Here is a 27410-nt window from a genome sequence, read left to right as displayed (position 1 = left end):
TCCTTACTAGCAGTCAAGCATCTATCTAGGGAAGAGACTATGAGATTATATCTCAATTAATTTGATGCTTACGTTTCACCCTTATAGCTTGTTTGTACCACATTGAACCTACTTTTTGGGATCTCCAATCAGATAGGTTGGGTTGCCGCTATAGATGAAACCAGGACAGGCCTCAGTCCCATTCCCTTACTGGATCTCTTGATTTTCTCATAATCAAGTCCTTTAGTGAGTGGGTCAACAATATTGTCTTTTGAACTTACAAAGTCCAATGACACCACTCCAAGAAACACTAGCTCACGAATAGACTTTAATCTTATTCGTACATGTCTCTTCTGTTTCTGGTTATACTTGGAGCTTCTAATCTGAGCTATTGTTGTTTGATTGTCACAGTGTACTGAAATAGAAGGTATTGGCTTCATCATCAAGGGAATTTCAAAAAGAAGACCCTTAAGTCAATCAGCTTCAGTTACTGTGGTATCCAAAGCACACAATTCTGCCTCAGATGTAGACCGGGTTATAATCGTCTGTTTAACAGACCTCCAAGCAACTGCACCGCCTCCAAGTGTAAAGACATAACCAGTAACGCCTTTACACTCAGCAGTGTCAGCTATCCAACTGGCATCACTATATCCCTCCAGGACTGCAGGGAATCTCCCATACCACAAGCCCAAGGATATAGTGCCTTTCAGATATCTGAGTACTCTATCTAATGCATCCCAATGCGTTCTGTCCAGACAGCTGGTAAACCTGCTCAATTTCGATATAGCAAAAGAAATATCAGGTCTAGAACAATTAGCTAAATACATTAAACTACCTATTACTTGTGAGTATCTTAATTGAGACACTGTCACACCACTATTATTCTTGTGGAGAGTTTTTGAAGGGTCATATGGTGTGACAACAGATTTAACTTGGCTATAGCCATATTTCTCTAATACTCTCTCAACATAGAGTGATTGAGAAATTGCTATTCCATCAGTTGATCGAGTCAACTTCAGCCCTAAAATCATATCAGCACAACCCATATCCTTCATATCAAACTTACCACTTAAGAGGGTCTTAGTCTCTTTTATAATAGAAAGGTTAGTTCCAAACAGTAGAATATCATCTACATATAAGCATAGGATAATACAATTATCACCTTTCATTTTAGCATATACACATTTATCAGAGTCATTCACTTCAAAGCCAAATGATAGCATAGCTCTATCAAATTTTTCGTGCCACTGCTTTGGGGCTTGCTTCAAACCATAAAGAGATTTGACTAACCTACAAACTTTGTTCTCATTTCCAGAAACTACATATCCCTAAGGTTGATCTATATATATCTCTTCTTCAAGATCTCCATTAAGGAATGACGTTTTAACATCCATTTGATGGATCTCAAGATGATATATGGACGCCAATGCTATTAATACTCGGATTGTAGTAATTCTTGTAACAGGAGAATAAGTGTCAAAATAATCAATCCCTTCTTTCTGTTTGAATCCCTTAGCAACTAGGCGGGCTTTGAATTTATCTACTAACCCATCAGGTTTTAGTTTTCTTTTAAACACCCATTTACATCCTATAGTGTTACACCCAGGAGGTAAATCTACTAACTCCCAAGTAGCATTAGAGATAATAGAGTTCATTTCACTTTTAATGGCCTCTTTCCAGTACTTAGCTTCAGGAGAAGCCATAGCATTTCTATATGTCACAGGGTCACCTTCTATATTATAGGTGATAAAGTCCTGACCTAAATCCGTAGACACACGTTGCCTCTTTCTCCTTCTCGGTTCTGTACACTCACTAGATTCATCTAGTCTAGAGTGACTTGAGGAAGGTGTACCCACTACAGATAATGGGACCTCTACAGAAGAAGGCTCATTTATAGTAGGAATACTAGATTGAGGTGTTCTCGTCTTCATAGGAAATATATCCTCAAAAAATATAGCATCGCGAAGTTCTACAATAGTATTTGCATCTATTCCAGGAATTTCTGATTTAATAATCAGGAACCTATATGCAATACTATTTTGAGCATAACCCAAGAAAATACCATCTACGGTCTTTGGACCAAGTTTTTTCCTTCTGTGTTCAGGTACTAGTACCTTTGCAAGGCACCCCCACACTTTAAGGTATTTCAAACTTGTCCTTCGGCCTTTCCAAAGCTCATATAGGGTTTTATCCCTTGACTTCATTGGGACTCTATTTAGCACATGACATGCAATGTATAGAGCCTCCCCCCACATAAAGTTGGGTAACCCAGAACTGCCTAACATGGAATTAATCATATCTTCAAGGGTTCGATTTTTTCGTTCTGCTATAGAGGACTATATGGAGCAGTTACCTCATGGATTATACCTGTATCTTGACAAAATTTTTGAAACAAGTTCGAGGTAAATTCTCCACCCCTATCAGACCTTAACCTCTTAATAGTTTTATCGGTTTGATTCTCAGCTTCAGATTTAAAGTTCATAAATTTATCTAAAGCTTCATCCTTGGTTTTTAGCAAATAAACATAACAATAACGAGAGTGATCATCAATGAAGGTAATGAAATACCTTTTATGATCTCTCGTTATTACACCGTTAAACTCACAACAGTCAGTATGAATCAATTCTAAAATATCAGAATTTCTATCAACTGATTTGAAGGGTTTACGAGTTTGTTTATATTGCACACAAATTTCACATTTTTTCTTATCATTTATAGCATGCTTAGGGATCATGTCAAGATTCATCATCCTTTTTACGGTATTAAAATTGACATGTCCTAATCTGTCATGCCACAGATCATAAGACTCAATGTTATATGAACAACCAATATCAGAAGTTTTATTTAAAGTAGCATTTTCTACATTGAGTTTAAATAAACTTTCATTAAGGTAACCTTTTCTAATAAAGGTTCCTAAATGTAATATTACAACTTTATTACATTTAAAGTTCAACTCATAACCAGCACAGACTAACTTTGATCCGCTAATCAAATTCCGACGGACCGCTGGAACGTGATGCACCTCATGTAGTGACAGGACTTTTCCAGAGGTGAACCTCAGGTTAATTTGTCCTATCCCAAACACCCTGGCTGCAGAATGGTTCCCCATGGTCACGGAAGTGCCTTCAATTACCTGATAAGTAAGGAAGGCAGAGCGATCAGCACAACAGTGTACATTAGCACCTGTATCAACTAACCATTCATTGGGTTGATAGATCAAGTTTAGTTCGGGTTTGAAGGTAACAAACCTATCGCTGGTGTCGTCACTAGCAGTCACGACATTTACTTGTGCCTTAGTATTGCTTTGGTTTTTCTCCTTGTCCTTTCGCTTAGGGCAGAATTTGGCATAATGTCCAACCTGTCCACATGCCCAGCAAGACTTAGGTTTGGTTCCAGTTTTCTTTTGAACCTTTGGGTTGAGTTTCATCTTGTTTTTCATTTTCTGGTTTTTGAATTTCCTCTTGTCAAATGAGACTACTACATTTGCCTTTGGAAATCCATAGGCATTCTTGTTTCATCACTTTTATGTTGCTTCCAATGTTCTTCTTCGATATTTAAGGCAATCATCAAATCTTCGAGAGAGATTTTACCTCTCCGATGTTTAAGAGTCATGCCAAAATCTTCCCATCTCGGAGGCAATTTTTCGATGATAGACAAGACCTGAAATTTTTCAGGTAATGGCATATCTTCTTCAGCAAGACCATGAATTTGAACTTGGAATTCATGTGTCTGCTCAACCACAGATTTACTTTCAACCATTTTGAAGTTCAGGAATTTTGCCACAGTATACTTTTCTAAACCAGAATCTTCGGAGTTGTATTTTTTATCCAAAGATTTCCACAACTCTTTAGCTGAAGAGGTTGAGCAGTATACATCAAATAGTGCGTCTGAGAGGGCAGACAGGATTCTCCCATGGCAGAGATAATCCCTTTGCTTAAACCTCTCTAAGGTAGCACTACGGGCAGGTTCCTCTTCATTAGGTGAAGGAGGGTCTGTTTCTATAACGGAGAATAGCCCTAGCGTAGTAAGCCAAAATTTCATTCGTTGTTGCCAACGTCTGAAGTTTTGCCCGTAAAATTTTTCGGGTCGGGCACTAGCCTCATCAGACCCTGTTACCCTATCGTTCATCATGTTTATTGATGCTACAATCAATTCTCTAAAATTGTAATAACTGTAATAGAACTAATTATGCTAAAATAATAATATTTAATTGCACTAATAAACGACGAGCATGCAATAAACTTTAATAATAGTAAAGGGTTAAGAAATTGTGTATCTCCGGTCGAAGCGTCGGACGTGCCGACTGTCACAAGGCAGAAGAAAAACAGTGCAGAGGAAGGGACGCACTTCCTCTTCTCACGCGGACCAGAAACCAAACTGGTTTGGTTCAGACTGAACCAAACCAGCAAAAACAGACCGGGCCGCCCGTGAGCGCAAGGCCCACGAGCTGGGGATTTGCACCCCCCCTGCGCGCGTCAATCGCGCACGTGACGCCCGGTTTATGGATTTCCGGCTCGAACCCCCCAAATCCACTCGATTTGGGCTTGGCCCGCGCATGCGTGTAGGTCTTCTTATTATTGCTAAGCAAGGATGGAAGGGCTTCATATATAAGCCCTTCCAAGCTTCTCCACTTAGCAATGTGGGACTAAAAAACACTACAAAAATTACTTTGAATTTAAAACAAAACTCAACATTAGTGACATAAATTCATAGTCTTATTTTTAAAATAAAAAATCTAATCTCCCATCCATCCTCCTTTATCTTTGTTTCGATACATTTCCTTTATCATCATCCACATTGGCATTTCATCAAACAACTATCAGTCAGAAAAATAGAATTATCCTAAAACACACAAAGTTCAAATGTTTAATCCAAAATCAAAAATATATTTCACCACCGAGGATGCACCAACACTCCTATGACCGAAGTCGTCCTCCGCTGAAGAATCGATGAAGTCAATTTCATCCTCCGGAAGTGCTCATTTCCTCCTCTTGTAGCTCATCAGACTTTACCTCTAACAATAATAAGAAACTCAAAAAAGAAACTAAATACTTAAAAAATAAAACAAAAAATATAACACAATAGTGTGAGGATCATGACAAGAGTGAATGGAGTTGAAATGGAATGATGAGAAAAAATCAATCTCAATGTCCCTTTTAAAATTGGGAATTGGCTACGGTAATCGACTTGACATGTCTCTTTATGCTATTGGGCAAAGGTGAAGGGATGCCGAAGTGCTCCAACAATTGAGAAAATAGAGATGAAAGAGTAGGGCTGAGAGAAAATGAGGAAGGGTATTACAAGACAGATAATGAAAAGGAATACCTAATTTAGTCAATTTTAAAATGAATATACTTTTTGGATAATAGGCAAAATGAAGTATCTGATTTGTTAAATCGCGGTTGATATAATTAAGAAGACATCCGTTTTTTTCTTCCAACAATTATAAAAGGAAGTCTCCATTTTAAGACAATCCTCAAATTAACATCCCTTTCTATTTCATCATTCAAAAAACATTATACTTTCATTTAACCGTCCTTTTTATTTCATCATTAAAAAACATTATGCTTTTATTTAACCGTTTGAAGGTGCACCTTTAAGAAAACTTGTAGAGTAATTTTGATGAAAAATACACTAACATTATTATGAGTTATATTTTTTTAAAAAATATCTTAAAAAGAAAACGAAAAGAAATATAACTTCTATTATAAATTTTAAAAACCACTATGTGAATTTATTAATTTTTAAAAATATAAAAAATATATATCTCTTTTCCATTTTGAAATAGTTTAGAACCTGAACTACTTTAAATTCAAAAAATAAACACGTATTTTTAAAAATATTTTATAGCCGTTATATGTTTTCTTATTTAATTTAAATAAATTTAGAGTAAAGTAAAAAATTTGAATAAAAATGTTATATTAATCTAAATTGATTAAAACTAGCAAACAAACAGTCTTATGAGTTTTTTTTGAACTTCTGAGTGTTGAAATATGCCTTCTTTTTCCAATTTAGACCCATTCAAATTCATATTACAATTTTATTGAAAACCTTGAAAACTTTATAATCTAGGGTTGTAAACACACCCAGCTGAGTTAAGTTTACAACCCAAGCTTCTTTTTCCAGTTTTGTGATATTCAAATCAAACCAAATCTAAAATGAATCTAGCCGATGAAATTATTGTTCAAGCTTGGTTTTGTTTCTTTTTTATGAGGTTAAGATTCGTTTAAACTTGGCTTGAGCTTGATTTATTTAGATATTATCAAGTTCTTAATTTAAACTTATTTAATTGTTTGAAACTTTTATATTTTAAAACTTGTTTAGTTCATTATTCTAATAATAGAAACATATTTGTTCATTATAAAAATTTATTTATTTATTTATTGTATTAATAAGAGTTTAATTATTGATGAATATAATCCACAAATTTCTTTTGTGAGTATTGTTGGTGAAACATTCACAATTTTTATTTATGAATATTAATGTATTTAATATATATATTTAAACTTATTTATTTAATTTAATGAGAACTTATTCATTTAATTATGCATTGAGTGAATAGAAATAAACTCTTCTATAATACCAAAGACATTAAACTTAGCAACGTGTGATTCGTTTAAGCTCTAGCATAAATCCATCTGTAACATCTTTAATTATTTTAAAAATAGAAGATTATTTGTTATTTTGAAATTTTTATTTTTTTATTATATTAATAATAATTTATTGATCATTATTATTTTTGGTGTTCTCTAATGGTAGTGTTTTGAAAAAATAAATTCGAGTCAAATAATTTAATAGATGAAAGAGAGAGTAGCTTTTCAGAGTGGAGAGAGGAGGAAAGGAGATTGAGGTTGTAATTAGCAGGAAGGATAGAATGAAAAAAAATAAGAGAATATTATATTTTCAGTCTTATAATTTGTATCTTTTTTAATTTTAGTCCTGTTATGAGTTAATTTACGTTCTTAGTCCTGTAATTTTTTATCTTTTTTAATTTCAATCCTTTTTTCTTCAAAATTAAAATTTTTCAACGGAAAATGTCTAGTTTGTGGTTGAAATATAAAAAATACATGGGTCATAAAAAATCAAAATCCCCAAATTCAATTTACAACTCATCATTTTCCGTTGAAAAATTTTAATTTTAGAGAAAAAAAGATTGAAATTGAAAAACATTACAAGTTACAGGACTAAAAATATAAATTGATTTATAACATGATTAAAATTTAAAAAAATATATAAGTTACAGAACTAAAAATATAATTTTCTTAAAAATCAAATAAATTAACGTGTCTTTTAAGAATTATGAAAGTATAGCATGTAAAAGCTGAGTGCAGCCTTCAGTAAATTGCCGAATTGAATACTAAACTTATTTAATTCGTTTACAGTCCTACAACCCTGGCCTAAATCCATCGGTAACATCTTCAACAACTAAGGTGGCTTTCTTAGGGGGCAAGTAACACGACGTCAAGAGATCATGGTTCAGATTTGCTCTTGTCGCCATTCATCAGTACTGAAACAATGCATTAATTCAACTTAGCAATCATCGGACGTACTTCCATTGATTGATTGCTTGAAGACCACTAATGTCATGTTTCAAGTGCGTTCACACAGGAGGCGTCCATGATTCAGTATCCTTTTCATGAGAATTAAAATCCTGAATCAATCCAAAAAAGTAAGTTGCTAAATCACTGTCAAATGTGAAACACAAACACAAAATAGTTTTGGCTTTTCTTTCTCCAAAACAAATTAAAGCTATCTAGCATTGTGTTAGCGTGTGGGGGCATCATCAAGTACTGTTTCTTCTTCTTATCTCAACAACACTGTTTCTTCTTCTTATCTCAACACCTCTCTTCACACTCATTCTCACTGTGCACCTTAAAACAGGCACTAAGTCTAGAGTTTAAGAACCAAGAGATTGCGAAAAGGTCGAAAATGCCTGATGGAGCTCCACTTGCTTAGTGGAACAAAGTGAAACATCATTGTTAATGCACATAACATTATATATATATATATATATATTCTTAGATCACAAGTATCAATTCAGGCTCTCACTTTGCTTGTGGAGGTGTATAATTAGTAGATAGTGATTGGATTCCAACTATATGCAAACCGCGTTTGAATTGATAGGAAGAGAGAGTAGACTTAGTTGTTAAGTATTAAGGATTATATTATTATTAATCTCGAACTAGGTTTCATAAGAATTCCAGAGTGTAATCCATCAAAAACATCAACATCTACATTCTCCATTTTCTAGATTCTTGCAATTAAATTCATATTAAAATCTTTAAACAGTTCGTCAACTGATAATTTCCATGCGTTTGCTTTAGTTAATTAGCACCAATCATTAAACAATTTTATGATATTTTATATATATAGCGAATAGATATTACACGGATACGCTAGCTGTTTTTTTGTTTTTTTTTGTTTTTACTGAAAAAGGAAAAATGGGATCAGCGACTGATGAGCGAATTCAATGCCTCGAGGAGGTGGACGGAGATGAGCACCGCCGACGCCGGGACGCTGAGCGTGACGGCCGCGAAGATCCCGATCGCCCAGCTCGGCCTCGTGCTCATCAGGACGGTCTGCAGCAGGCACATGACCTCGCAGACGTCGGCGTGGTAGGTGGCGTAGTAGCGCTTCTCCCAGTCCATCCAGTCCGCCGGCGGCTCGTAGTTCGTCTCCGCCATCTTCATCTCGTGGATCCGCTTACGCAGCACGATCATGCTCTCGTCGACGAGCCTGCCGCCGCTGTAGTCCCAGCCGAAGGCGGCGACTCTGTGGGAGGGGAAGAGGCCGGGACGGCGGCGTAGACCGCCGGGGAAGCTGGGTGGCAGGTGGTGGCGAACGGGGAGGGAGAGGGTGGAAGGACACATGGTCGGTCGGTTAAGGAAGGGAACGGTGAATTGCGATGTGAGGAGACAAGGGCGGGGATTTGGGGGGGTTTTTATAGGGATGGCGAGGGAATTTGTCCGGTGATCATTTGGCGGGTAATTAACGGTCGCGGCTTGGCCGTGTCGATCCGGCGGCTGGGGATCCAATGTCGGCCCACGTGAAGCGTCAGGACGTAGACGCGTGGCGACTAGGAAGTAGTCGGCGCCGTAGAGTAGGTTACTACTCGTATTGTTTATTACTTTATTTGAGATATTAATTATTCGGGAAGCTTCATTTCTTCATTTTGTCAATGGGACACATGGCAATTCAGGATTAATTCTACTGATTTAATAAAAACTAACACACGAATAAATATTTCTACAATTCTTCTGTCTGATCCTTTTAATTAAATTTATAAAATTTAAATTTTATCATGAAATAATATTTTTTAAAAATTAATTTGTTCGGATAACCCGACGCCCGTCAAGCGTCAGCCGTGACTCATCTCCGATGAACTGGATCAGACTCCAGCTCTGATTGATCTTCTTTTAGGTATCTCCGATGACCTCGAAGGCAGATTTTATAAGTCAAGCATTCGAACTTACATGTGATGGATATAGGAGGCCACGTGTGATAGGGTAGATCAAAAGTCAAGTCAACCGATCAAAAATCAAGTCAATTAGTAACAAGTGAGGTGGAAGTCAAAACGATCTATCCGACGCCTCCAATACAGCTCACCAAATTCCTCCAATTCAGTCAACCAGACTCGATTGTCCTATTCCTCTAATTTGAACAACCCGACTCCTCCGACTCGACCAACCCAACTCCTTCGACTCGGCTAACATGACTACTCCAACTCGATTTATCAGACTACATCAACTCGATTAACAGGGTCTTTCAACTCAATCACCCTTGGTTGAGACTCATATCCTACGTGGCTTACCATACCGCTTTTCCCTAATAATATGGATAACATAAGCCGTAATTCTTGGAAGACATGGTGAACGTAGCTATTCCTCCTAGAAGATATGGGCAAATGCACGAGTAACATAATGGTACACCCGCAGGCCTATATAAAGTCACCCACTTTCGCAGGCGCATGTATATGCATATAGACATTTAAATTCTTCTACTACTCTAACTTTTATTCCTCCCTATTCCCTTACTAACTTGAGTGGTGGAATCATCATGTCGAGTCCAATCTCGACAATCATTCTTCTTTTGTCATCGTGTCATCTGTAACCTTCCCCATAATAGTTAATTTTCATTGACTCACTAGACCATAATCTCAAACAAGAACACCGATTAATATTAGAGCTAGAAAACTTTTTCCCATTATTCATTTACCGGATAAATCTAAAACAAAACTTCTTACACATTTAAAAGTCAACTTTCAAAATATTCTTTCCATTTGATTCATTAGCAATTTTTATTGCTATAAAAACTTGAATAGCAAGAGAGTGTTAGCGCAACAGTTAGATTGTAGGCGTATATGATAAATCCATCCTCGAGATCCATATTGATTAAAATTTGATGAACCGGACTATTCTTTTATAAATTGAACACAATGTAATAACTGAATGGATATTTTTAATTTCATCTCTCACCTTATTTCATAATCAAACATCACAAAAAAACAAAAAGACAAAGAAAAAAAAAACAGAGCACACGAGCATCTCTTATTGCATAACCAAAATCAATCAATGCCTCCATGAAAACACACACAAAAAATGTTTTTTTTTTAAAGTTCAACAACATTTGAAAACTTCTAAGATGCACTTGAGTTTCAGCCTGGTTATCACAGATATATATAAATTAAGCATATCAACCAGTGTTCCTCATTCCTGCAGCAATGCCATTGATTGTGATGAGCAGAGCATCACGAAGTTTATGGTTATCGTCATCGTGCCTCAACCTCTGCAGAATCTCCACCTGCAAGAGATTAAGTGGATTGAGATACGGCAACCTGCTTTCGATCAACCTCCTCAACCTTCGGTTGTTGTCAGAGAGTTTCTCATGGCCACTGACAATTAGCACAAACTTCTCTGTCGCCTGTAACTCTGACCTTAGCTGGGAACCTAGAGCCCTTCTGCTCTTGGAGACAAGTACCTCTTCGTAGTGTTTTGCTATGGGAATGTCGGCCTTCGCGACTACCATTTCAATAAGATCGATGGTTGATTGGAAAAAAGGCCACTCCTTGTACATAGCCTTGAGGTCCTCTTGGTAGCCCTTGTCACATGCATCTTTGAGGCCAGAACCAACTCCGAGCCATGCAGGGAGCACAAACCTTGTTTGGGTCCAAGCAAAGACCCACGGAATGGCCCTTAGGTGCCCAATGCCGGTGGAAGCCTTCCTCCGTGTAGGCCGGCTTCCGATATTCAGGAATCCAAGCTCAGCCTGAGGAGTGGCCTCCTGGAAGTAGCCTAGAAAATCTGGGTTCTCATATACAGTGCTCCGATACTGATTGCAGCTTGCCTTGGAGATTTCCTCCATGACACATCGCCATTTCTTCTCTCTAGGTGGGAGTGGAGGATTCATTGTTGCAAGAAGTACAGCAGTCGAGTAGATCTCGAGTTGCCTCACTGCAGTCTGCGGAAGACCAAACTTGGCCTGGACCATCTCACCTTGCTCTGTCGACCGAAGAGTTCCCTGCCACCAAAGAGAACAAACGGCTCATTGGCATTATTAATGTTTAGTTGACGATCATTTTAACTAAAGCAAATGTGTGGAATAGACTGAGCTAGATTGGGCTCGACAAAGTGAAGAACTTCACTGTAGGTTGACTTACCATTACTGAACCAGGAGGCTGTGACTGTATGGCTAGATATGTCGGGCCACCACCGCGACCAATGCTACCACCTCGACCATGGAAAAGTGTAACTTTAATCCCATACTCCTTGCAGGCAGCAACAACATCCTCTTGAGCCTTGTATAATTCCCATGCAGCTGTAAATCGCCCAGCATCTTTACCGGAATCAGAGTAACCAACCATAACCTGAATATTATTTGCCAGTTGTTAAAATCAGAGATGAGAACTACGGAAGGATATGTAAAGAAAAGTATACTCACCTCTTGCTGCCCGTTATGGTTCTTTTTAATGTGCTCTCTGTACCAATCAATCGAGAGTAACTTTCTAATCACGGAGCCAGCTGCTCTGAGATCTTTCACCGTCTCAAACAAAGGGACAACTCTAAGCCTGTGAAAGGCACAAGGTATGTAACTCACACTATTCTATGTAGATATTCCTTCTGTCTATTATCATTTGTTTTATGATTCTATCCATTCATATGCATACGTTTCGCAGAACAAGAACCAGCATAGTTTCTCTATAACATTGAAAAAGCTATACCATGCTGAAACTGATAATTAGTAATCTTACGTTCCGCCAGGACATAGTCGCCCTAGTTCCCCACTGACTGAAAGTCTAGCATCTTTCTGCAACAGTTCTACCGCAAGAACATCACTTGCCTGCCAATTACAAGTAATGCCTCAGAGAAAATATTTGAATAGCAAGTAATAAGTAACTAGTGTAATAAGTAGATACATTTGAAGCCATTGAAATCACATATGCGCCAAATGAGTCACTCCCTAGTTCAGCAGCAACCCTAAAAGTGTCAAGAACCTCTTTCACATCTGAAGTCACCTGAAACATACCATCAAATTTTGAATTAAAAAGAAACAAATGCTACTAGTTGAATGGGACTATAGCATGGGACTATAGTGGATACAATTATAAATATCAGCACAAGGAACATAAACAATCAAGCATGTGCAGGAGACAAACTAATGGATTATTCTCAACCTCTATTCATTAATAGATCAGTATATCATCCTAGGTTAATAAAAAAATTCAAAGATTAAGCATCAATTCATATTTTCAACTTTAATGGGAGCTGGAATCCTATTAAATTACTCTTCCCGACCGTGGAAGTACATTTCTGCTACATGATATCTATGTAAAACAGAGCACTTCAAAAAATCAACAATCAGGTCCCCAATAGGGTTTGCACAATGATAGCAACATATTTGGTTTCAAGTATGCTCTGTAATTGTGGTATACCGTAATGTTTAGCATGTACCTTCCTATCATCAGTGAGATACAAAATCATATATAAAGTATGTTGGATCAGATCTATTGAAGTTGATCCAATTGGTTTAGGTTTGGTTAGTCATGTCGTTGGTAAGTTGATGACTCAAACTAGTGGAGCATCGATATGGTGATGTGAATCGTGTCTCTTCAAATTGTTGACATACCTTTCTGTCTGTTAAGGCACCTCATCAGGTGAATTGACTCACTTCTTTAGGACGATCATCACCGATGAGTTTGTCATCAGATGCCCAAATACCCCTTTGAGTATGGCAGAGGTATCTCTTTGGGTATCATTGTCACCAACTTAATATTGTTGGTCGTTGAGTTACCCCCTTCAGATGTTGGCAATCATTTTGGGTAAGTTTATTATTCCAGATAAGATATTTAAGATCAAGGCAAGGGTTAGACCATTTCTTTTTAAAACAATATTCCCCACCCAGATCTTATGGTTTATCAACAATTGCCTCAAGATATAATGACCTTAGACTTGAGATACAAATACTCAATTGTACATTCAAAAGTTGTCCATTGTTTTGCCCAGCCATTTCATGCTTCCTCATTGGCCAAAATGATATTTGTTGTTTTGTTCTAGGCATGAAATCATGCACACAACATTGCATGCTCGCTGACCTCGAGTCTCCTATGATTTCATGCTAGGGGCATGGAACCCGAGAATATGCAGAGTGTTGCATGTTTGCTGCCTTTAAGGGCATCTCCAATCATTAAAGCTCTAAATGAGCTTTTTTTATGATTTCAATATGCCATGTCAATATTATAAAACCTCATTGAAACATCCCCAATGGTTAAAGCTCTAAATGAGCTTTTTTATGATATAATTCATAGCATGTAGTTACATGGCTCCATGCATATACATCAATTTAATACAAAAGAACAGATTTGAGTTTTCACTATTGCTCTTGAACTATAAACCTCAAACCTCATATCTACCTTGAACTATAAACCTCAAACCTCGTTTCTACAATGGTTTAAGCTTTTTTATTCAACTTTTTTGATTTTAAAAACCTCTCACAAACCTTGCATTGGAGATGCTCTAAGGCACCTCCAGCTTCCTGAGGAGAGCACAAAAATTGAGATGACTGAGTTTCTATGACATTAATTTCTTCTTTACTCTAGAAAGTGTTTTATTATGATCTAATCACGAAATAGCTATCCATGTTCTTATTAGACCAACTATCAAGAGTTCAACCCACTCTCAGTCATATTATAATTTATCCATTTGATCATGAATTAATAAGTACTTGGTATTGTTTTATTCTATCTTATTTCTTGTCGGGTAATACCCTAGCTTGATTTACTTGTGTGTAAAGATATAAAGGGGTGGGCAGTAGAGGGAAGGGATTATGTTGTTTTCCTCTTCCTCTTCTTCCTCCTAATTACCCAAGTCAAGCAAACCATTTTGGAGGTTTAACGAACCAAATTTATGAAAATGAAACAATTAAGTGGCTTGACAAAGCCTCGCGCACTTAAAGTAGTTCTTCCTTTAAAATCTCAATGTTTGATAGATTATAAAATATTTCAGTAACGTAGCTCACTAATTCCTTTGTATGTTGATAATAAAGGAAGAAGTTTTATTAACCTAGGAGAATATGTTATCCTCCTTTGTATGTTGATAATAAAGGAAGAAGTTTTATTAACCTACGAGAATATGTTATCCTACTAAAGAATTTCTGACTGTATAAACATGATTAACTAAATACAAAATCAAAACCTATTCTCAAGGAATACTTCAAACAGCAGTAGATGTCATGTAAACAATAATCATTGAAGATAATGAACTACTCAGAAAGGCAACATACTTCTATGCTGGGTGGAACTAGCGGACGTTTTCCTTTCAGCTCTCTAGTCAAAAATTCCAATTTTTTCTCTTCATCCCATTCAGTGTACAATCCCATGTCCAAGTATTTAGTAACAGCATCTAGAGTTTCAGAGTGTCTGCTAGCTTCCTGTAAAAGGCTAATACAAGGTGAACATACCTACGAAAATGCCCCAGTACATCCATAGTGAAGCAAATAAAATCAGCAAGTACTACCTGACGTAAATCAAGCTTCATTAAGACCATACCGAAGGTGGCTACCCTTCTTATCAAATCTGCTAACCGTCCATCAGCAAGTATGACAGATCCACATGATTGCTTCAAAGTGAATATAGAGGATTGGTAATGCCATTTGACCAGCATAAAACTGCTACAAATATTTTATAGAAAGAATCAGAATGGAAAGAGTTTCTAAACTCATACCAAAGATTGATAACAAAGAGTAAGGGGTTCGAGAAGCTGCTCTGTAGTTTCATAGTATTCTATAGGATCGTGTTCAGATGGCAGATCCTCAAGTTGAAGCTCTAGCCGTCTTTGAGTCTTGAGGAGCTAATGTGCAAGAGCATAACATTAGGGTCGCTAAATCTATTAAAACAATGGCGATGGTAAAAGCTTAACTTTCTTGGGTAAACTAGAGAAACAAATCATGCAATTTCTAGCATTTAACATTATCTGTCGAGACACCAAGGGTAGAACTAACCTTGTCTTTCACATTTCCAAGAAAAACCCGGTAAGGAGTGAATCCAGGACGTTGATGTAGACTAGGTTCTAAAAGCTTCCGAAAGCTTGACCTGCCTATTTGAGATTCAGCAAATAGTTTCCTTTGTGCAAGATGCTGACTGGAACTTGACCTAGTCAGTTTTTGAGACCCTGTTACTGATGATTGGCTAGTAGGGCTAGGTAAAGAACCACCAGTAGGTGAAAAACCACCATCAGTTTTTGGCAAGGACAAACCCAGTCGGACAGAAGGTTTCTTATCATTCTGTAGATAAATAAATATCAGTTAACCTTAATACATGTATCTTTAAAGTTTCAACTGAAGGACAATAAAGTGACTAATTGCCTCAAGATATGAATAAATGAAATAATCCAAACAATATCCACTAAGACTTACCTGACGATTAATATTGCCTGGAAATTCTACTACAGGATATTTAGATCCTCCATCACTGCATTCTGCATGAAAAATAAACAACAAATGATGACTGTTTCATGACCATAATGCATTAAGACATTATTCATGATATCTTATTGCACTGTATTCCACAAAATATCATCTTTACACTATGAGTCGCCGAACAATATGTTTTCAATAAAATTTTAAAGACCCTACAATGATGGGCCATAACTAGGAATGCAGTAGGTGGTTTATGCTCCCATTTTCCCTAGTGTGTATTTTCTTTGAGTATATGCTCAGTATATCATCTTTCAACTATCATAATTGCTTAAACAAAGCTGTTTTTATCATAAGTTGTTTAACAGGTTACTCAATTGCATGTAAAGCCAAAAGGGTTCCACTACAACAGGAGAAAAGGTGAAACGTCTACCTGTGCAAGCTGGAAGATATGCACCGGCAGGAAGCTGTGCTGGCAATGCAGACATATGCTGATTTTGATGCTTTAGAGGAGTTCGATTTACGCTTGAATTCCATCTTTCAGAATTCAAGTTCTCAGATTCTGATTCTGCATTTACAATGTTACATAAATTCTTTGAAAAAACTGTTACAAAATTTCAACTAATCATTTTATTATTTATTGAAATGAATTACACTTGGGCAGCAGCTTTGTTGCATCAAAACATAGTTTCAAGTTTCAACAAAGAATAAGGTGTAGGTAGGAGATTTATGTTCCAGAACTAAAAGAATGTAATGTAAGTAAATATCTGTGTGAATATGAGTCTTCTTTTTCATGTTTACACAGAATATTTTTCAGTATCAGATATCAGTGTGTGTATATGGTATATGCGACATATGACATGATATATCATAAGTAGGTTATATTTGGGTTTTTAGATAACCCGAGACTATGAACCCATCCCAAGTCATATAATATCTAGACTTAGAAACTTGACTAAAAGATGAAGACCCTGTTTTCGCATTAGTTTGGTTTTCTGGATCAGGTAGGATATGTCTGATTTGTTATTCACCCCTAGTAAAATCTAATATTTAGGCTCATTCTTCGGATGGTCAACCCTATATGCATAATGAGAGATAAACTCATGTAGCAGGAAAATTGTTATATATGTGTATAACATAGAAGAAAAAGGATATACTAAGAAAGTTTTTACCTTAGCTTCTATCAACCAATTTGGATGATGTTGATTGGTCAAATATGATTTGACCCGCATCTAGTGGTAACGTACCTGATCTCAATCATATTTATCTTTGGAAAAATGAGATTTCTTTGATTTCTAAGACCATTGCCCATAATCAAGCAACTTAATCAATCACTAAGACAAAAGTTGACTAATGAAACTGAATTATATGGATGGAAACAAGCATATTTTAACTTAAAAAGGGAAGACTATGCTAGAAACTTTAGTTGCCAATGATGGATTATGGACTTGAGTAATCAACAATCTCAAAGCGCATAGTGCTTTCATTAAAGCTTAATTCTCCCTCACTAGTGTGCAACTAGGTTTCGGCAAATTCTCTAGAAAACAATGAGATTAGTTGCCCTTTTACGACTTGCGCTACTAGGAAGAGCCTATAAACCATCCAGCTTGGAAATGATAACTTGTCCTAGCAGCAAGAGAAATAATCAAGCTTTTTTTTATGAATAAGAAAATTTAATCATCTCCTTGAACAACCTCACCAACCTCAATTAATCTATTCAATCAGCTCCTGCAATACATTTCACTATATGATTATTTTACTCGACGTGGATAAAATAACAAATACTACTATATAGAGCATATAAGTTGAGATGGTATGGATATGTTCAAGGGCAAATAATAGATTCTACAATGAGACAAGTTGGATCAACCAACGATCGAAATGTCGTTCCGTGCCGGGCAACACAAACAATTTTTACTGTTCCGCTGGGAAAGCGAAACCGACACCCTATGCGCAGCTATTTCAAGCGCGCGTCACGAGCACTGGAGGCGTCACAACACGACGCTTTTGGCAGAGCCAAAAGCGTAGTGGGATGCTTCCGGTGCTGCCAAAGGTGTGTGGGTGCCGGAGGAGTCGCGAGCGCGCATCGCGGGCGTGTACTGTGTAAAATTAATATTGTAATTTAAATAATTCAAACAATTCTCATTTAAGTGTGATATTTTAAAGAGACTTTCATAAACTCTAATTAAATTATCTTAATAAAATATAAAAAATATATTTAAAATTTTAAACAAATTAATAAATTTTATTAAATGATATTCTGAAATTGTTTTGTTTTAAATTTTATTTAAAAAAGCTAAAAAAATTTATAAAATTTTTAATAAATTAAATTTATATTCTGATTTTTTTTAATTATTTTGCATTTTTTACTGTTTTAATATTTTAATTGATATTTTAATCTTTTTTATTATTTTAAATATATATTATTTAAATTAATAATTAATTAAATGAATAAATAGTTAAGTTATAAAATTATTATATATAAAATAACATCATCGTTGTATTAATTTATATAATTATGATTATTTAATCTAGGCATTGGAGAACTATAAAGGTTATTTAAGTAAAATGTTACAAGAACCAATGTTTCCATGATTCACGTCGCTCCTTTTAGTATTAGCAAGGTAATATATTATGATGTATTAATTTTAATTCAAATTATTAATAGATCATTTTTTTTAAAAAAAAACTATATTTAATTATTTTTTCTAACAATATTAAGTTGTTTAATAATAGAGAACTTATATAAAATCAATATACAACTTATTTTTAAATTATACACAATAAATATATTTATCTAATAATTGCTATAAATAAATAAAAAAAAACCAAAATTCGTATTGGCATAGCACGATACGATACCGAAACTATATCATTCTGGTCTAGAACCGAAATCTTAGCATAGGTCGAAATTTTAAACCTTGGGATTAACTAGAGTAGAATGTATAAAGGATAAAGGGAGATCACAAACTCTAATTAATCTAGTAATGTGTTAACTGATTTACTAACATTCTTTTGATGATGTCAATACTTGAAACTTCAACATTCTTTTGTCCAGATATAAAGTAATGGGTTAACTGCTGAAAATGGCCTAGATCCTAGCAAGGAGTAGCAAGCTAATAGACACAGAAACTTTAGTGATCGATGCTTCTATGACCTTGATATACTAGCATTTGAACAGATAAGTGGTTCCTTTTTTCAGATTGTCAAATGCAATAAGAAGACGAAGCCATGCAACATGTTATTGGAAAAACATTTCATAATCAAACAGATCTAGGGGTGTAAATGAACCAAGCCTTTCATGAGCTATTTGAAGCTCGGTTTGATAAAAGCTCGTTTGAACTCGTTTAATAAGGCTCGTTAAGATAAACAAACCAAGCTCAAGCTTCACAATACTCGGCTCATTAGCTCGTGAACATATTCGTTAGTAAGCTCATGAATCAACTTTTAAATGAAAAAATAATAGTTTTGATATTGAATTTATAGATTTTACACTCTACTTATGAAAAATATAAACAAATATATTAAATTTATTATTAGAATAAAATTGTAAATTGTAATAAAAATATTCTAATTTTCTCTAAATATATAATTTAGTTTTTAATGAATATTTAAATTTATAATTTATATTTATTAAGCTCGTTTAGGCTCGATAAAAGCTCAAATAAGCTCGTGAGCCATGAATATATTCGTTAAATAAAGCCCGAGCTCAGCTCGATTATAAACGAGTCAAACTCAAACATTCAAGAGTTCAGCTCGGCTCTATTACACCCTTAAACAAATCCATTTTGGAAGCTCTTGCACTCGGTAGAAAAATGTATATTGTGAGAATATTGTCCATGCATAACTACGTTACTTTACCACCATGCCATATATAATTGATAGAAGCACATTAGTGCTTGCAAACATATATTAGACCTACAAACCTTGGAGTGAGATATCCTGTGCCAACTTAGCCAACGCATCACTACATCTGTTCATAGATAACTCAAATCTTAGATTATCAACCTCTCGAATGTAAAGATCAATTGCCATCCACCGTGATAGCAATGAAACATCTCTGGTAACCTGCAGCAAACAGAATAGATACCTTTGATTGACAACAAGTAAAAAAATGAGTTGATTCAACAAACAAGAAGCACAAACAAGGTACAACTACAAGCATGCTTTCACTTTAATGTATTAACTAGTGCTTAAGCATTTGGGGTCAATGGTTCGACCTAACAAATCAATGAATCGGTTCACTTATGCATGTTGGTTGTGATACTTTGTATCGAAGTGGGGCCTAATCTTAGCCATTGTACGGTGTTCAAATAGGGTTGTATATGTGATGTGAAGCCACTGTTGAATCACACATACTGACAATTAGGATGGTTCTAGGGTATAAGTTAGACTTTGAACCAATGATTCTTTTAGACAAGCAGTATAGTTTCTTGACAAAAAGGTGTTGGTGTACCTTTTTCATACAATAAAGGACCATATGAATTAGTTGTTAACAAAGCATGACTTATAACAACACATGACCATGAGTTTGAGCATATCTATTGTTAATATTGTGTCTGAACTACATTTAACCCTAAGCGCAATTGTTCCTCTCAAACAACCCTTCCATAATTCAAGGAAAGCGAGGGCATTCAAAACTTATACTTGAGGTTTTTAATCAAATTAGTGAGCAGCAAGTCAAAAAATTGATCAAAATTACTGATCTGTAGCACATTCAGGTGAACACTTCAGAAATATTAAATATTTACTTATAAATTAAACATACAGATGAAGAACTCACTTTTGCTGTGACATTTGGATTTCCATCTCGATCACCACCCATCCAAGAACCAAATTTTATGGGCGTGCAGGTTAGTGGAAGTGGCTTACCGGTGTGCTGTAAGTGAAGAAAATTGGGATTAAGTGAAACCATTGCTGTTAGGATCTCAGTCAAAGCCAAGAAACAGGAGAGGAACCTTTTTCAAAGCAGTGCTGACACGACGAAGATAATGTGGTACAGCTTTCCAAAGTGATTGCTCAACAATGTGCAAACCTACCAGCATTTTTTCATGATAAATAACCCTTTTATACAAAATTATACAAGGCTTTTTTCTCAAAAAAACAATTATACCAGCTCTAGCTTCATCAACAGGAGTAGGTTTATGACGTCTCAATTCATCTGTCTGCCATAATGAGGTGATCTCCCTTACCTAAGGAAACAAAAGATTTATGACTATTTGAACTCAGTGAACTCACTCACAAGACTCTCAATAAGAAGATACCAGGTCTTCTATCAGCATTTCTTTATCTTCAATGCTTAGATCAGGTCTGTCATTATACTCCAGAAGATGCTGCAGTATGGGTCAATGTATTAAAATAAATGCACAGCATATCAGACCACAGAACTGAAAGATGAACTGGTAAAGTAAGATCATAACCTAGAAAATACCATAATATCTATATACATTGAACTGTGAATTGACTCGACTTAAAGACCTGTTGTGATTCACCACTACTGAATGTTGTGAAGAAGGTTCCTAGGCACAATTGTATATAGAACTTGTTGCCTCTGCATTTCTAGTTGATAATGGTATCCCCAAAAGCACATTCTAGAACCCAAGGCATTTGTCCCTCAAAATTTATCCATTTTCTACTTGCAATATCATCATGACACAACAAGAACACCTTATCAAGTCTAGCCATAATATTTACACAGATTGTGATTATTGATTATTCAACGTATACTACTTTCTCTATCAATGACAGGATTAGTGGATTTAGCACATACTTGCTCAGGAACATCGACTAATAAATTCATTGAATATTGTGCAGAAGACAGAGAACAAGAGGTTTGTCCATTCTGTCATCCCCTAAAGCAATTCCCATATCAGTTTTGGATATACAAAAACTGATCATCGCGGACACTAACATGATCACATCAGGAATTGCCTGATGATGATGTTATTGAAGAAAGGTGAGTCAATACATAGATTCATTGCAACATTCCTATTCTAGTACCTTATGCATAGACTCACCTTGCTTCGATAACATGATCACATCAGAAGTTGCCTGATGATGATGATGTTATCGAAGCAAGGTGAGTCTACACAGACTACTAGAATATGAATGTTGCAATTGACAGTAAGGGTTGCAGGTAGGCTCCACCTTTATATCCAGCTTCCTAGTTCATGAGGGCTAGGCTTATTCAATTACTATCAACTATTGGACACAATGACCTTGTCAAACAGCACACCCATGGCTTGTTGTGGCCTTTGTTGTTATAACACAATTGTCTTCAAGCCATGTGCTTCTGTTGATAAAATGTCCTGATTTTGCTATAAAACAAAAGTACACCCATGTCTTGTTGTGGCCTTTGCTGTTATAACACAATTGTCTTCAAGCCATGTGCTTATAAAATATCCGGATTTTGCTATTAAAAAAAAAAAGAGACAACCGGTACACAAAGCTCCCCCAAATGCAAGGTCTGAGGAAGGGTCTATTGTTCACAACCTTACCTTATTTTACAAGAGGTTGTTTCCGAGACTCGAACCATGACCTCTAGGTCACACGACGGCAACTTTACCGTTGCATGGCTCCCCTTCTAAAATGTCCTAATTTTACTATGAGTTACCAAATTAGGTAAATATGGAGGTAAAAGGGACAAAGAAGGCATTCTCTAGTGTTATTTTTGAGCTTTACCTGAAGGATCCTTTCCAGTGATAGAAATAAGAATGGAACCCCACGTTTCCACAATAAATGCAAAATGACAGAATACAAAAAAAATTAGAATAAGGATAATGGTCCCTAGAATATGGTTGTTATGCACAAATTTTTGTGCACTTATGAAAAAACAAGATAGATGATTCTGGAGTGTAAAATTTAGGCTATATAATATATAAGTGAAAACAATCTGCAAGTCTCACAAATATTAGGCATATAATAAAACTTCATAGTGCAGATCAAAGCAGCACAACAAGCACTAAGGATAATTATAATTAATCACTACAAAATCCATGTAGCTAACCCCAAATAGTTGGGACAAACACTACTACTTGATGATGATGATGATTAAAGTCATACAGAGTGAACCCTGACCAAGTAAATTAAAAAGAAAAAGAAAAAAAAAAGATAATGGCCCCATATTGAAACATATCTAATCCATAGATCAAACAAATCTGCAGTATATGATGTTCCCTTCAAAATAAATAAATACAAAAAAACTGCATTAGAATTTACTGAAGGAATTTAAGGTGGAATGCAGATTTAATAGATGAAGATCTCACTTGCTGACCCTTCATATTGTGTCGTTTGAAAATTTTCAACAAACTTCTTTATTCTTACTCCTATTTAATGGTCTATATCCTGCCATTTTTCTTTCTAAAACTGGTTAATATTTCATGCTGACAGACCCACAGATATCACACCGACCAGGCAACAGACTTCGCTTATTCCTTGGAACAAATTCCAAAAATTCTATTGATAGAAAATCATTCAGATTAAAATTGGGTACAACAAGAGGAAAGCCAAAGAATTTTAGGACACATGATCATTTGAAATAGCAAAAGAAGAAATATTCAGTTGAAGTCAATTTCATCATTGTGCATTATTATGTCTATGAAAATAACTATAAAGGCCCAAATATATTACAACTTTTAGAAAACAAAGTGGTAGCAAAGAAGTGTGTCTGATTGTAGGAGGAAAGGAAAATGAAAAATAAAAACCCAAAAAAATGTAGGTTAATGTAGTAGGGAAAAAAAAAAGCAATACCTAGTAAATGAATGCTCAAGCAAACATACCTTTTAGGTGATAAGCCAAGGTCAATTTTATTCAGAATCTATTGGCAGACTTAACTTACTATTCTTGACATGCACATACTTCAGGTACATGTTAAAGCTCATGATGAAAATAATAATGCAAGCACCAGAATAAACTAACCAGTGAGCATAAATGTTTGTCATTATAAATTCACTTGACATTTTCAAGAGGCCTTGGGCCTTGTGCAATCCTCTTTTCACTTTACAAGTATTGGATACTCTACCAGAATAAACAAATACATACATTAAAGAAAAAGGTGATTAGTCACAGCAGAACACAAGAGATGCTTAACATGAGAAGAAATCTCAATAGGATAAAGTGTTGAACGACAGAAAAATTAATATTTTAAATATGAAAAATGGCAGATCCTCCTGTTTGCATGGAACACCAGCATGGAACACTAGAAAACAAATATGACAAATGCTAAAATATGGTTAAACTATCAAATAATTATGTTTCAATTACTAGAAATCCCCAACTAATACCAGAGACTGCCATCTCTTTGCAGAATGCCATTAGGCAAACAACCATCATGCTCCAGTTAGAAACGAGAAATGCTCTGAAACATGTGTGTTTTGAAGAAGCCCTAACACAATCTAATACTGAAAGCAAGGAAAGTGTAATCCATGAGAAGTACAAGGGACACATGGGGTCATAGAGCTCACCGCTATTCTAACATGTTTGTATTGCAGGGTACGCCTGTTTATTTGGGTGGGATGTGCAGTTAATACTATCTCAACCTCCTGCAGGAAGAAGCAAGAAAAAACGTACTTTTAGCAACAGCTAATCACTGATTAAAGCATCGCCACCAATATCAGAGTACAAACCAGCTTGCAGAAAGTGTTATACAGCTCTTCCGGCGAAACGCCAGTCTGAATCAACTTGTTGAATGTGTCATCGCATGATCTTGATAAGTTTGCATCATGGCGTGCCTTGCGAACCCTGCATCAGAAGCAAGGTGAATGTAATGAAGGAAGGGTACCAAAATGTAGTGAGGGTGAAACTGAAAGAGGTGGAAAAGAAAGCACGCCTGTGGTGGGTTTCTGCGATGCCCATGAGGTTGAGGTAATGGCTAAACGCCCGGGCAAGTGACAATGCGTCCTCCAGGGTCATCTTCGATATGTCTGTCGCGAGCTGCTTATCCAGCAAATCCGCTGCCTCCTCCATCCCTATCGATCTCATATTAACCGCAGACTACGATAACAACAAAAAAATGATCAAAATGATCGACCTTCCTCCATAGATAGTAAACTGAGAAAGATCTGAGCATCCACCAAAACATCGTTAGCATTTTAACCCAAAATATAGGCGCCTGTTAATATATACTACTAACCAATGCGCGAAACAAACGAAGGATCAAATCTTCGTCGCATTGACGCGAAAACCATGCATCCATCAATGGGATAGAAGAACTAGCTAACCTGAGCGAGGACGCGCTTGCGCTCGATGTTCTCCATGAAGCGGGGTCCGACCTCGCGGTGGAGGACGTCTTGGAGGAGGCTGCCAACGAGGCGGCAGTCATCCTCGAAGGCCTGCATTGAAATCTCCTCCGCAATGTCGTCGGTGGTGTCCGCCATCTTCCCGCACCTCCTCCGATCTGATCCCGACTCTAGTCTCCGATAAACTGTAACCAAGCAGAAGCGAGGCCACAATGGACGAGAAAGCAAAAAGTAGAACCACGAGGGAGAGAGAGGAAAGGCTAGACGCCGGAGAACGCGCCACGCGTCCACGACAGGAGGAGCAGACGGAGAGGGCTAGCTCTGGGACTCCCCCCGCGGAATCAGGATCGTTGGCGCTGGTCCTCAGCGCAAACTCAGCCGTCCGATGTGAGTCAACCTGCGTAATTGATGGACGACCGGTATAACCTGACATATTGTGGGTCCCACAATGCTATCAACAAAGGACGGACCTTTTAGATGACGATCGGATTGGACTGCTTTGTCCTGACCCGGCCGATCCATCCAATTGAACCGGTTTTATAATCAGGTACCTAAATTTCGTAAATACCCAAATTAATTACACATTTCATAATTAATATATAGTTTAATAATTTAAAAACAAAGTAGTCCAGATATTGGTACAGTTAGTATATGCGTACGTATTTATTTTAATAGGTTTAGGGTCAAATAATTCTTTTGATTCAGACATTTTGACAAGAGGAATTGGAAGGTATTATATTAATTATAATTTATGTATAAAATTTTGACCGTTTGTTTTAATCATTTATAAAGGTAGAATAATTGAATTGTACCAAATTAGACATAGTTAGATAGTTTATAGTCCCCACGGTTTAGACGAGTTGATACTCAAATAATAAAGTTATTTTACTAGATAACGATTGATTCTCACGAATTCGTTCCCTTGAGTATTAAACACTCTCTCACCTATAGATGCTCTCTCACCTAGGACATCACATTAAATGATTTAATTACTTTCATCTCATTATATGACCGGAATTGAGGTATATTCGGTCTTTTCGGGACGATGCGATGATTAAAACATAGGATGCTACCATATGAGATCTTGACGGGAGCGCTGAGGACAAGCGAATTATCTTTTTTTCACAGGAGTTGAGGGATATTCGGGTGAATAAAATTATCTTTTTACTTCATTAATAGGATACAGATGACCCTGGGCTTGGTGCGATGATAAAAACATAGAGTATACTCTTAAACAGTTAGGGTTCAATTCCTATAGGCACATCTACGATAATGGTGATGCTGAACCACTGATTTACTTGGTGGGAATCAGATATAGTCCGATGGTCGTAGTTAATGGCATATTTATTTATAATGGGTCGAAGACATGGGTGTAACTTTTTTTTTTATAGCAAAGTCAGGACATTCTATCAACAGAAGCACATGGCGTGGGTGTAACTATTTAGATTTTACCTGTGCGCCGAAATGAGAAATATAATTTAAACAAGAAGGAATGTTTTAAATAAAGGATAGCAGGTGAAGTTGTTGATTAAATGAATGAAATACGAAAATTGCAATGCCCGTAAAATTGTAAAAACTTATATCTCCTAAAGCGAAGCGATCTCTGAAAGATAAGATGAAGAATAAAATCTCGTGCTTATTGTTAGAAGAGTGATCATAAAATAAAAAAACCCTTCACAAATTCATAAATTAAATCCCACAGTCCTTATGTTCTTCTTTTCTCTATTTCTGGCCTCTTCTTTTAATGAAAGACTTAGACCTATTATGTAATAGGAATCATAATAGGAATCCCAAAGGATAGAATGGTAATTTCCCTTATTAAATATGGGTAACATGCATATCATGGGCAACCCCACTATCACACGTTCTCATTACCAACTTCTCTCACTCATCCAAACTAAGTCACCAAGGCTGATTATTCACCAAGACTAAATCAAATTAAATCACAAAAATTTTATAAGAATCAAGTCACATAGACTGTACAAGAATATTCATTTCATATATTAAGAAAAATGATTTATACGACAGTAAATATACTGAGCGATTGATACTAAGAAAATTATTATACCTTATATAGCCGTTAATCGATCAATGTTAATAAAATTGTTATACTTATTCACTCTTCCAAGTGAATCAAAGGCATCCATATCTTACCTTTACCACAGATTAAATCATTTACATCAGTATGAGCATATCTAATCTATCATAATGATAATTATGTCTAGAGTATGTTACATATCTTCAATTAATATAATTATTTACAATAACTTTTTATGTACTCAACAAAAA

The 27410-nt window shown here is 36.0% G+C and overlaps 2 protein-coding genes across 2 annotated transcripts; both read right to left on the bottom strand.

Annotated features, from left to right (window-relative positions):
• Window positions 1-8320: 8320 nt before the first annotated feature.
• Window positions 8321-8915, bottom strand: LOC121973795. Its single transcript, XM_042525148.1, has one exon. The coding sequence runs from the start codon at window positions 8847-8849 to the stop codon at window positions 8427-8429; it is 423 nt and encodes a 140-aa protein (XP_042381082.1). The 5' UTR covers window positions 8850-8915; the 3' UTR covers window positions 8321-8426.
• A 1584-nt stretch (window positions 8916-10499) lies between these two features.
• Window positions 10500-25341, bottom strand: LOC121971691 (phosphoenolpyruvate carboxylase 4-like). The gene is made up of 20 exons (XM_042523083.1): window positions 25104-25341; window positions 24713-24876; window positions 24510-24624; window positions 24348-24425; window positions 21150-21218; window positions 20999-21077; window positions 20844-20920; window positions 20669-20764; window positions 19812-19953; window positions 16319-16453; window positions 15886-15947; window positions 15472-15753; window positions 15195-15320; window positions 14988-15089; window positions 14755-14901; window positions 12392-12490; window positions 12227-12315; window positions 11917-12043; window positions 11636-11842; window positions 10500-11496 (listed from the first exon to the last, which is right to left on the bottom strand). The coding sequence occupies exons 1-20, from the start codon at window positions 25257-25259 to the stop codon at window positions 10672-10674; spliced, it is 3177 nt and encodes a 1058-aa protein (XP_042379017.1). The 5' UTR covers window positions 25260-25341; the 3' UTR covers window positions 10500-10671.
• Window positions 25342-27410: the final 2069 nt, after the last annotated feature.

The sequence above is a fragment of the Zingiber officinale genome, chromosome 4A (genome assembly GCF_018446385.1).
Source record: "Zingiber officinale cultivar Zhangliang chromosome 4A, Zo_v1.1, whole genome shotgun sequence".
Classification (NCBI taxonomy): domain Eukaryota; kingdom Viridiplantae; phylum Streptophyta; class Magnoliopsida; order Zingiberales; family Zingiberaceae; genus Zingiber; species Zingiber officinale.
Note: the sequence above shows the minus strand (reverse complement) of the source record. Positions and strands in the feature narration are given on the sequence as shown.